The 12,323-nt window shown below is 35.7% G+C and overlaps 2 protein-coding genes and 3 non-coding genes across 5 annotated transcripts; 1 reads left to right on the top strand and 4 right to left on the bottom strand.

Moving 5' to 3' along the window:
- The first annotated feature begins 15 nt into the window (after positions 1-15).
- Positions 16-5,195, top strand: glt8d1 (glycosyltransferase 8 domain containing 1). Its single transcript, XM_066697909.1, has 10 exons — positions 16-259; positions 933-976; positions 1,069-1,167; positions 1,340-1,556; positions 1,660-1,777; positions 2,020-2,104; positions 2,347-2,459; positions 2,886-3,052; positions 3,497-3,609; positions 4,001-5,195. The coding sequence occupies exons 2-10, from the start codon at positions 961-963 to the stop codon at positions 4,183-4,185; spliced, it is 1,113 nt and encodes a 370-aa protein (XP_066554006.1). The 5' UTR covers positions 16-259; positions 933-960; the 3' UTR covers positions 4,186-5,195.
- A 125-nt stretch (positions 5,196-5,320) lies between these two features.
- Positions 5,321-12,318, bottom strand: gnl3 (G protein nucleolar 3). The gene is made up of 15 exons (XM_066697908.1): positions 12,227-12,318; positions 11,816-11,874; positions 11,507-11,644; positions 10,971-11,084; positions 10,796-10,882; positions 9,778-9,913; positions 9,268-9,368; positions 8,945-9,089; positions 8,578-8,665; positions 8,055-8,232; positions 7,726-7,868; positions 7,122-7,258; positions 6,850-6,989; positions 6,480-6,591; positions 5,321-5,985 (listed from the first exon to the last, which is right to left on the bottom strand). Exons 1-15 carry the CDS (start codon positions 12,237-12,239, stop codon positions 5,882-5,884), a joined length of 1,695 nt encoding a protein of 564 aa, XP_066554005.1. The 5' UTR covers positions 12,240-12,318; the 3' UTR covers positions 5,321-5,881.
- On the bottom strand, positions 7,531-7,604 carry LOC136747403 (small nucleolar RNA SNORD19). The gene has a single exon (XR_010816503.1). It is a non-coding gene; the product is annotated as a small nucleolar RNA SNORD19 (small nucleolar RNA).
- LOC136747405 (small nucleolar RNA SNORD69) lies at positions 8,346-8,420 on the bottom strand. The gene has a single exon (XR_010816505.1). It is a non-coding gene; the product is annotated as a small nucleolar RNA SNORD69 (small nucleolar RNA).
- Positions 8,736-8,807, bottom strand: LOC136747402 (small nucleolar RNA SNORD19). The gene has a single exon (XR_010816502.1). It is a non-coding gene; the product is annotated as a small nucleolar RNA SNORD19 (small nucleolar RNA).
- Positions 12,319-12,323: the final 5 nt, after the last annotated feature.

Here is a 12,323-nt window from a genome sequence, read left to right as displayed (position 1 = left end):
ATGAAGGACCCAATTCCGCCTGTCCATAAAGCGCCTGAACAAAAAAAAAAAATATATATATACGGTTAAATCATTTTTAAATGCAATAAAATCACCGATTATTGACGTTTGTAAGTATGAAACTATTCCAATGAGTTATATCTGTGTATTACATTAGTGGATGTTTATTTTGGCAAGTACTCGAACAGCACATTGTGGCACACGCTACCTGGAAAGTGCTTTGTTGATGTCGAGTTGGCACTTTGAAGTTTGGTGCAAGGTAAGAAAGCTTATTTATTTAGTGTGGGTGGACTAATATACAGATTTTACATAAAATAACCGTTTACCGTTTGTAAGAAGGTATCTGCACATGAAAAGTCTGCATATATGCACACAGTTGGAGAAAGTGAGCTGGCTGTGTTTTCTCTATTCTTAAGCCATCTAGCAAACCTTTTGTTTTGCAAATGGAAGTTGTGTCGAAACATATGAATTGTAACAGACTATGATGTGCCTTTCCAACGCAGATGCTGGACAATACAGCCATTTAATCCTGCAAGACAACGGTCCTCTGCATAGTGTCACATTCAGTAAGATAACTCACAGACAGGCGATATAGGCAGGGTACTAAGTGTATGTTTTCAGTGGCATTTAAATACATAAAATAAATATAAGAAAGTGTAAAGGCAACATATGCATAACAATTATTATTACTATTATTGTATTGTTGTTGATGATGGTACATTGGAAATAGCCCCAGTAATTGAGTTGTTTTCACATCATAAACCCTTTATAATATGCAATTACAATAAGGTGTGGTTGAGGCAGTTTAAAGCTGTCATAAGTGAATAAGAACCATCATACAAGACCATCAGCCTAATAATGTGTTACTAATAAATGTTACAACCTGTGCCTGAATATTGGAAGTCAAGTGTTGTTTCTGATATATTTTCAAGGCTTGGTACAGCACAGAAGAGGGAAACCATGACTCTTAGAAAAAGTGAGTCCTTCCCACCAACACCACACACACACATAATTTAATTACATATTTATGGATGTGCCACACATTAATTGAATTCCTTTATTTTTCAGTTAACATTTTCATACTGGTTCTTATTGGAATAGCATTTTTGATAATCGTGCAACGCAATCTTATCAACTTGAATGACTTTTTGAGAAAAGAAAATTCTGGTAAGTGTGTTTTTTTTTTGTTTTTTTTTATTGCAGTTTTTCATATTGTACTACAGTCATTTATTGTAATGTCTTTACCCTAAACATGTGGCTGTGAATGAGTATCATACTGAATGTTGATTTTGTTTTAAACAGAGAACAGTCACCAGTAACTTTATTGTTATTTTTCCAGAATCTGTCCTACTGCAGCCCCATGAGTCTGACTATGAGATCAAATCTCCCAACAAGTTAGGAGTTTCAGCAACAGGTGTAGAAATTCCTGTGGTGATCACTGCTGTGGATGAGAGACTTGGAGCTTTAATAGCTGCGATGAACAGCATTTACAGCAATAGTAAATCCAACATTGTTTTCCACATTGTAACAATGAATGACACTGTAGATCATTTAAAGTGAGTGTTCTTCATTGATGGTGCTTAAATACATTTGTTATTTATTTTTTAATTTCAAATGCCTATAAAGTAGTAAATGTTATATTCATTTTTTTAATTTTAGAGCATGGCTTAGCAAAACTGCCCTTCATGCAGTCAAATACAAAATCTTGCAGTTCAATCCAAAGGTTTTGGATGGAAAAATATCAAAGGATCCTCAGCAGGCAGAGATGATTAAACCGGTAAGTACTTCTACAGCATCATGTACAGATTTTAATTGTAAGAATTCAGTACAAATAAGGAAAACTCATCTTGTTGAGCTGTAATACAATTTACACTGTAAAATCAGTATTGCCTCATTGAATCTGTCTTGGGGTGGCAAAATTATAAGTACGTAACGTTTATTTATAAGCAGGGAATCTGTCTTGCTTTGGTTTTGGTTGATGGGTTGTACAGTATTTATATTTCTGACTATATTTTACAGTTAAACTTTGCAAGATTCTATCTGCCTTCATTCGTACCAGATGCAGAGAAAGCAATTTATTTGGACGATGATGTCATTGTGCAAGGTAAAATTTAAACACAATTGAACAAAAGGTCATTTTTACATTCTTATTAGAAAGTCTTACATCAGCCAAAGGAAAACTAGTTTAAAAATAATATAAGTATGATAATATTACTGGAAATGTTGTGTAGTGATCTGGTGTACTGAAGGAGAATTGAGAAACCTAAGAAATGGTGCTTTAATACAAAAGCAACACTTCATTTGTGTTAAATCCATACTAACTTAAATCCAATCTGTGTGTTTCAGGAGATATTCAGGAACTGTTTGATGCCCAGCTGAAAGCAGGACATGCAGCTGCCTTCTCTGATGATTGTGATTCAGCTTCTTCCAAAGCCATTGTCAGGGGGGCAGGAAACCAGGTAGGGCTAGATCCTGGACAGGACAGTTTCTGCAGCTTTTACGTCTCATTACTCACAACACTAGTGCAGAAAGACATCACCTAGTGAACCTTATCGTAACCATGGTAAGGTCATGCATCTGGAATGCTTTAATAAGGAAAAAGTTCCCAGAAATATATTATTTTCATGAAGACACTACTGTTTTTCATTTATCATTACTAGACATTTTTTTAAAAAAAATTCTCACAATTCAAACTACCTTTCAATGCCTACATTGAGAGGTGATGCAGAACCATAATAGTATTCAGTCTCATTTAATAAAGGTGACCTGATCTCAGTCAGATGTCGCATAACGTTATCGGATATTTCTTGTAGCACTCTTGTATGCTCTAACATATTTGGTCTGGTTATATCAAGTATTAACTGTAGTGTTCTTACTTTACAAAGAACAACTACATTGGCTTCTTGGACTTCAAAAGGGAAACAATAAAAAAACTGGGAATGCGGGCCAGCACTTGCTCTTTCAACCCGGGGGTCTTTGTTGCTAACCTCACAGAATGGAGACTACAGAACATCACGAACAAGCTTGAAAAATGGATGCAACTGAATGTGGCGTAAGTCTCAATCTCACCTGACCCTAAGTTGTGCTTAAATAATGTATGTACAGTGAGGGAAAAAAGTATTTGATCCCCTGCTGATTTTGTACGTTTGCCCACTGACAAAGAAATGATCAGTCTATAATTTTAATGGTAGGTGTATTTTAACAGTGAGAGACTCTCTTAAAGGGAGTGTTCCTAATCTCAGCTCGTTACCTGTATAAAAGACACCTGGGAGCCAGAAATCTTGCTGATCGATAGGGGATCAAATACACCTACCATTAAAATTATAGACTGATCATTTCTTTGTCAGTGGGCAAATGTACAGAATCAGCAGGGGATCAAATACATTTTTCCCCCACTGTATTAGTATGTCCAATAAAAATGAACACAGACTGGTTATAATCAATTAGTACTCTGAAAAATGTTTACTTCACTGATCATTCTGTTTTTCCCTACCAGAGAGGATCTGTACAGCAGAACCTTAGCAGGTAGTGTTACTACCCCACCTTTACTGATCGTGTTTTACAAGCAACACTCAACCATTGATCCCATGTGGCATGTGAGGCACCTTGGTAAGTTTAGTTTTAAGTACTATGAGCTGCCTTATGGGAGTTATCTACAGGAGCTGTTAGCTCAAATTGCTATGTAGTTACCTGAGTTTATGCACTATCTAGAACAGAGGTTCCCACTGATCTAGAAAATACTCCTAGGAAACTTGGATAATCGATACAAGATATTTTGAAAAAAAATACCAGCAATGTCCATATAGTTTTATGAATCTTGACACATAGAACTTGTAACGGCATTTGATTCGCTTAATATGTCCAAGGTTTGGCTTCCTATTTAATAAAAAAAAATGTATTTTTTGTTTGACATGATGTGTAACAATTTAATTATCTGCAACTAATATATATATTTGTAAAGACCACTTTCTGACATGCATATTTGCTATTCATTTTTAAGGTTCTGCTGGAGCCGGAAACCGTTACTCATCCCAGTTTGTGAAAGCTGCCAAACTGCTGCACTGGAATGGCCATTTCAAACCCTGGGGGAGGGCATCGTCTTTCTCGGACTTGTGGGACAAATGGTACATTCCGGATCCGACAGGTGAATTTAATCCCCTGCGAAGACATGCCGAGGAGAAATAGACTTGTGGCGATGTATACGCGAAATATACCCTGGTACGGAGTGACTTAAGACTTTTCTTGCTTTTCATTGTTGGTAACTTCTCAGGAAATTATAGAAGAAAATTACTTATTTCAGTACAGAGCTTAAACACACAGTTTTCCTTGCAACACCGAATTGTTTCTCAGTTACGTGTACTGTGAAGGATGTGAGCCAGATGCCAACTTTAAAAAATACAAACACATGTGCCTCTGGGTTTTAAGGGATACTCTTACAGGTGGTTTAGCCAGAACTTTCATAGCATCCAAGATGTCTTGCACTTTAACCTTCTGTATTGGTGATGGTAGTTTTGAACAGATTTTCAGGAATTTGTGCCAAAATATGATGTTCAAGCAATCTGCTTTTTTCATTCCAGTACAGTATTTTTATATTTTAGACAAGTTGCATCAGTGTTTAGGAGACAATCTTACATTTTACAAGACAACTGAGTATAGCTAACAACTGCTGATAAAATGACAAACCCAATCACTGCCACAGTGGCATTCTGAACAATGTAACCACTCAAGTATCACTTTTTGCTGTGCTGTTTTTCTACATACCCCCTTTTGCAATTAAAAATAGGTTTTGCATGTTGACTTCTGTAAATTAATTCACAAAAAGACCATTCATGTTATATAACTTTTTCATGTTTACCTATTTGTATTTAAGCTATTGCAATATTAATGTGCTTTGAGTGGTGCTGAATTGTTTATACAGCTTTTTAATTTACGTCTACAAATATTCTTGTCATAACCAACATCCTGAGTTTTATGCACCTGCTCCCTACATATATTTAATATTTTCTCATGCTCTGTATCCAAAACAGTGCATCAGAATGCATATTTGAGAAGTGATTATGTACTAGTCTAGAATCTGTACTGCCAGAGTAGCAAGTATTCACTAATTTTAAAAAGTTATGTATTATGTATGTTTCTCTAGTGTCTAGTTTAATTTTCATGAAGCAAATTGTAAAATAAAGTATTTATTTAAGGTATATGGATTACTTTTTTTTTTGTAAGCAAAACAGTTTATTTGGCATGTTGTTGGACTGTGTGTGTGGCAACTCCCACCCCATCCCACAATCAACAACAAATATTCAAAATGAACTAGGCAACAGTATACATTTTGTTTCTGGTAATTTATTACAGTCTTGTTGAAAAGGCATCAGTTCACAAACTACATTATGTAATCTTAACATCTTGAGTTACATGAAAAAAATGGGGTTTAAAAATCCCCATTAGGAAGTATTATCTTTTGCTTGTTTTAGTTACTCTTAAACCAAGTTATTACCAAATATGCTTAAAGAAATATTTTCGTTATCTTCAGGTCCTTACACTTCAATTTACAACCGCTAGCTTTAAGTCTTTATCACTAAGAACCAAAAAAGGTCTAGATATGCATCTTTAGTTTACTTAAGGGTTCAATTAAGTAATTACAAACGCTGTTGGATCAAAAACCTGCACACACACAGAGTACTCCAGGACAAATGTTGGAAACCCTTAAACTACATGGCTGCGTATGCTTTAAGGATATGTACAATAATTCACATAGTTATTTACACAGGTAAATAGCTGTTAGGATTATACTGGTGTTGCATGCATTGACACACAACTTAAACCTTACTTAGTAAGTCTGCTTTGTTCACCAGCATTGGCATAACTCAAGTGACTGGTAATACTGTCAATTAAAATCGGCGTTAAAGTCATATGCATCATCATCTTGCTCTGCTGAAGAAAAATCGATGCTAACTGGCATCTGCCTTATTTGCAGTTTGGGTGGAACTCCTGGAAGAAATAATATACATAGATTAGAGTTATATTTCATAATAAATATGCCCAACTATTCTCTTTGCCTTTTCAAATTACAATATTCATACAAACTGAGATGAAACATTTGTTATACAGTGATACCATTCCACTTAATTTTAGTTATGCTCAATTACTACAACAGTCCCATTAAAAAAAAAGTCAGTTTCCATCTTGATTTAAAAATAATTCTAATTAAACCTAAATGCTTCTGCCAACACCATGGTCATGTTAATGTTGAAATGCAAGGGTAATCATCGCATAGTCTTCTGTGCTTAACTTCCTCCCTTACAACTATAAATAATCTCAATCTACACTTTTTTGAAATTATTACCAGGACAAATGTCATTAATAAAATCCATACTTAATATTTATACAGAATTGTCAAGTGGACAATTAAAGCAACAGTTTCAATCTTCAGTTTCCCTAGTTGGTTAACTTCACAACTGTTTAATGTTTCACTGGTAACCCACCTGCATTTGCTTTTTTCGGTGGTTCAGCCGAAGTCTCTGCTTTTAATGGTCTCTTTTGTTTGTGCTCTTGAAGTCCTTTTTGTGTTTCAGGCACAATTGGAACCAATTCAGGCTGAAATAAAGAGCACAACATTAAAGAATGTATGGATTACTTGTCAATATTGAGTGAATGTGAATAAAAAGTGTAATTAAGATTGGTTTGGGGAAACAGACAATTTGAGATACCAACTCCAGCACAGAGATCAGAGTTGGATCTGAAGCCTTAATTCATAAAATCAAGACTTTGGAGTCTCTCCTCCTGTCTCAGGACAGATAACTTTAATTGGCATTTTAGATGTGGCTTTAATATCCCAGCAATGTGCATATATACCTCCTCTTCCTCACTGTCGTCTTCGGCCACTGCCTCCTCTGGTTCCAGTGCCAGACTCAGTTCTCTCTCGTTCACAAGGCCAGGCGTGGGGCCTTTGGACTGGAACAAAATGCTGCTTGCTATATTGGGAAACTTCAGCCCTGAGGAGAAATTGAGGTTTACTTACATTTCAAGAGTATTTTTAGTTCTCCATAGTCCTCAAATTATTCCATCCAAATCAGACATCCCTTGACTGTATCCAACTGGACAAACCCTTCAGAACTATGGCTCACCAGCAATGGTCTTCACGTTGGCTTGCTGCAGCTTGTCCACACTCCACATCACCTGCATCTCCGCCACCATGGAGTCGGAGAGGTACGGTGGAAGCTCATGTTCCTCGGGTGGTTTAGAATGATAACTCATTTTAGCCCTAGTAATGCAAAAAAAAAAATAGAAACCATTTACAAATTAAGATATTTACAATAATGAATCCAAAACTAGTACCTTAAATGTATATAGTGGCATCAGATATTAAAAATGTATATACACATTACTTCACAAAACATTTTAATTCTCTGGTTTCAAGAACTGCACGCACACAATGTAATTACAGCATCATTCCAATGCTGTAACTGTTTCCTCAAAGTACATAATTGTCCTGCACTTAGGAACCATGGGTGTAGCTGAATGGTTAATTAACTGTACTTTTGCGAGATCAGCGTTGGATTTGAAGTCTTCACGGGAAATTCCAAGACTTTACATTATCCTCATTTCTCTCTCAGCACAGTAAAGTGTCTGTAAAGCTTCAGAAGTTAAATGCCTGCTCCGCTTTGTCCTTGAAACTACAAACGCACAAACTTTAGTGAGCCAGGATAGGCAATGAAATATTCCACTTACCCGGTCCAATCATTCAGAAAGATCGCTGCAGCTTTCTCTGTATCTGGAATGCCACCTTTCTGCAAATACCCTCGTTTCTTGGCAAGAAACGTCAAAAATTCCAGAGCGTTTCTGAAGTCAGGTACATTATATTGAAGCATGATCTAAATGGGAAGGATAATTATGAAAACATTTTTTAAATAAATGGACTGAAATACACACAATTATGTTTGAAATAAACCAATATGAAGATCTAGATAGATTTTGGAGAAGACCAGAATCTCTCAGTCGAAACACCAAGAATTCCTAATGCTCTGGACAGAATGTCTGTAGTCATGTGATCCTCTTACCTGCTGTTTATCACTGTGTTTGTGAAGGGCTCTGACTGCATCCTGAGGGTTTCTTTCCTTTTCAGTCTCTGGTAAACTCCTCAGCGCCAAAGCAACAGCAGAGCTGGATGGAGCCGCAATGATACTGGGACTGTCAATCATCTTGATGAATTTGTTTATGTGTACCTCTTGCACACATCTACATGAACAAAAATAAAATCAATATGGTTGTGAACAACATCACAGAAACATGTTTGATAATGGTGGCTCTAAAATGATAAAACAAGGCAACACCTTGCTTGGAATACAAATGACATGAAGCTCAGTGTTGGATTGAAATGAATCTCCATGGTTGAGTCAGTTCAACAATGTCATCATGCTTCATTCGCTGCCATTTATAGGATGACTATTTTAAACACAATCATCTCAAAATCATTAGGAATTTTTATTTTATTTTTACTTACTATACCAATGTACTTGTTTGTTCTTAGATCTTATAATCTAAAACCAGTGCCCAGACACATCTTTTAAAAAAATAACTTACTTTGTAGTTCCTCTTTCCACTCCCACATTACAAGCCCGGATTCCTTTCATACTGTTTATCAGACTGCTCTTCCCAACGTTGGGGAAGCCTGCAAAGAAATAACAAAATGTCATCGTGGGAAAGACCAGCAGTACAAGACGCTGGCTACTGAGAATGAGATATGAGATGAGGTCAGAGTTGGATTATTTTAGTCTCCATCAATTTCAGACTTAAAAGAGTCATCATTCCTCAAGTCATACAGCACCCTGGTAAATAGGATAAACAAACACTGAATCTAACAACCCAAAATGTTCACAATTTGATTCATACATCAAACACTTACTATAACCCAACAGGGACAGCACTTTTTTATACCAGAACTTCTTACCCACAATGCCAACCTTCAGTTGATTCCCTTCCTTCTGCGTCTGACAATAGTCTTCGAAAAGCTGGAGCAGACTGCCGCTCCCATGACAGGCAACACCCTTACTTAAATCAATAGCTCCATTGGCTTTTTTTCGCTTCTTCTCTTGCTTTAACATGTAATAAAAAGGGGGGGGGAATATATTGTGAGTCACATATTCTTTAAATTCAGTAGACAGACATGAGTACATTAATCAAAGTGAAAAGTAAAAAAAAAAAAACTCTTCTACAAGGTTAGACTCAAGGGTTTAATTTGTAAATGACACCAGACTTCACTAATCAACATACCACTGTTTTCTCCTGAATCTGTGTTGATGCCTTGAAAGCGATAACTGGGAACTCCTGAAGATATTCCAGCCATTTCTCCACATTCTCTTTAGGCACCAAATCTAGGAAATGTTAATAGAAGCAATTTTCAAGTTTTGGGATTTTAACTCTGATAAGTCAACAACTATGACACCTTATGTTACACTATTACATAGATTACATATATAATGTTAAAACACTACAACTTCCACTTAAAATGAGAACAGACATACATTTAGTACTCTAATGAGGATCTAAACTAACCATGTCCAGTAAATCATTGCGCACAGGAGATTTTCTCTCTTTTCCAATGGAAAGGAAATACACAGCAAGCAGAATTGGAGTCATCATTTTTAAGACAATGTTACATCTTTTGCATAAGTGCCGTGTATCATTTGATCTGGGTTTAGACAGGCAACATTAGGTAGTCCTAAACTAATCTTCTTATACGTATAATAAAGTGAATAAAGTTACATTAAATCATTGACATACCAATTTTATTCAACACAAAGACAAGTTTCTTGTTTCCTTCATGCTTTAATACTTTCTCTTCCAACTGTGGGCATCGACAGCCAAGAGGGTCCCTGGCATCCAGAACTACAGCAATGACATCGGAGGCATCAATGACCTGCAGGGAAACCATCTGCCTTCAGCAACTTTGAAAAAAATCAACCTATGACTCAATTAATACTATTTATACTAATGAAGTGGTTTGATGATGTTCGATACCAACTTGCATGAGCTCCATGAAGTTGCCCCCCCCACTTACAGCACAAATGATACATTGCATATTATTCATTTGTGCTGGTTTGTGACATTGAAATAAACATTTGCGCTGGCTTGGTTTTGAAGATATTAACATTTTTATTATTTTTATTTTTTATTGTTTCCCGATATAGTCACAACTGTTTTATTACAATTTCAAACTATAAAGGTTGTGACAATTTGTTTATGAAGGAACTCTTGCTTATGCAATATGTGCGTCTCCAGAAAATCAAGGCAGAGTTGATGTGTGCATAAAAATTGAATATTTTGCAATTACAGCTGTAACTGGCCAAAATGTTGTTCTTTTAAATGTTTTATTAATTTATTTTTCATTCAATAATAGTTTAGCAATGTGAGCTGCAACGACAATGCCTTAACATTAGTGTCCTTGTGGCAATGGGGGCTGAGTGACGTCACTCACCAAAAATAAATAAATGTTAATATCTTCAAAACGGCACAAACGGATAATATGCAATTTATCGCTTGTGCTGTAAGTGGGGGGGCCAACTTCACCGAGCTACTTGCATGCAGCCAAATACATTTTTAGACGCTTCCTCTGGGAAAGAGAAACATTTTGAAGAAAGAATATTGATAAAAAGAAAACATTAGATAGTGATTTAAATTAAATCTAAAACAAATTAGACACACAAAGTGTGTTACTTTTTACCCTCCACAGGTGAAAGATAAGTCAAATAAAATCCTGGCAGGTGAATCTATCTTTTTGCTAATTGTGAGCTTCCCTTACCTTGTTCAACTCTACAGCTTGAGCATAGTTTTGAGCATTTTTATCATTACCGTTGGCTGCTTTCACTGGCTGCTGTGCAGGTTTCTCCTGTCAAAGAAAAATGCCATTGTTACTGGTACAGAAATGTGTAAATTCTTAAAATCCAACAAAAACAAACCAAAAAACTGGTTATTACCTTTTTTGCTTTTTTAGCAGAAGACTCTGGGTCATTTTTTTCTGCTTCTCGTTTTCTTTTCTTCGCTCGCTCCTTCTGTTTCGCAAGTTTCTTTTTCTCTTTTAGTTCTTCAAGCTAAGAGACAGAGGAAGAAAAGTGGTTAGTGAAATGCTCTCTGAACAGTAATAATGATATTGCCTTTGAATTTTATATTTTCTTCTTTTGGCAAGACTTTATTTTTTCACTTATTCATATATAATTGGTAGGGACAGAACCTACAATTTAAAACATGTTTTTATTTCATGCAAAAACATTGTATAATGCTAAAGCCTCTCTTATTTTGTATAAACTTATAAATTATGAATAATGTAATCACTCAGTGCACCTTTACACTATGTACTTCTAATTCAGGATAAAGGTTTTTCGCATATTATAACGTTGTAAATATGTAAGTGTACTTAACATGCTAAAAGTACACTGCATAAGTATGCTGCTGACACGCATGCGTAATTATTTAATCTTTAATATCTAAATATTGTAAACAACTCTCGTCTCACCTTCAGCTTCCTGCTTTCTGCTTCCCTGAGAATCTCCTCTTTGAATGGAGCGTTATTGGGAACCCCGGGATCTTTTTTTACCCGTTTTGTTCCTTTCTTTTTTGCATCTTTTTTTAGTTTTCTGTTGTGCTCACGAACCTGAAAATGTAAATAAATAAATAAATACAAAAAAGGGACACTTAATAGGAGTGTAGATACAGCACTACTAACACTGGCACGATGTACACCCGAGACACGTGATTTAAAAACAGCGAAAGACTTAACAATTGTTAATATATTGTAATGTATTACAATGCTCATATCACTCACCTTTTTCTGTATTTTATATCGTTTGGAGCATGTCAATCGCTTACTTGCTCTCTTTAGCTCTATAAAACAAAATACATCATGGTTTATCATAAGTTTTATTTTTATTTTATAACCACACTTTCCACGTCTCACATTAACCGAAACATTCTACACCCGATACATCGCATCATATCTCACTATACATAAAGCAACGTTTATTTTATGTGACTTTAAACGTCAATGGTAATAATACATAGCCTATTGAAAGGAATATTGCCGAGCTGATCTTCAAATGCATACCACCTTAAACCACATGTATAAAACTTTACAAAACAAAATACAACACATATAAATTAAGTTACAGACAATGAAATATACAACACACATAGGTATATATATATTTAAAAGAATATATATATATAGAAGACTCACTCGGCCTCTTCATGTCTACACGTGGTTAAGAGTCAAGTGAACTCTGCGGAAGTGGGAGGAAACAACATGTCGGACTTCCTGTTCCGGGTTACAGTTG

This window comes from Amia ocellicauda, chromosome 3 (genome assembly GCF_036373705.1).
Source record: "Amia ocellicauda isolate fAmiCal2 chromosome 3, fAmiCal2.hap1, whole genome shotgun sequence".
Classification (NCBI taxonomy): Eukaryota; Metazoa; Chordata; class Actinopteri; order Amiiformes; family Amiidae; genus Amia; species Amia ocellicauda.
This window is presented reverse-complemented; position numbering and strand designations above follow the sequence as displayed.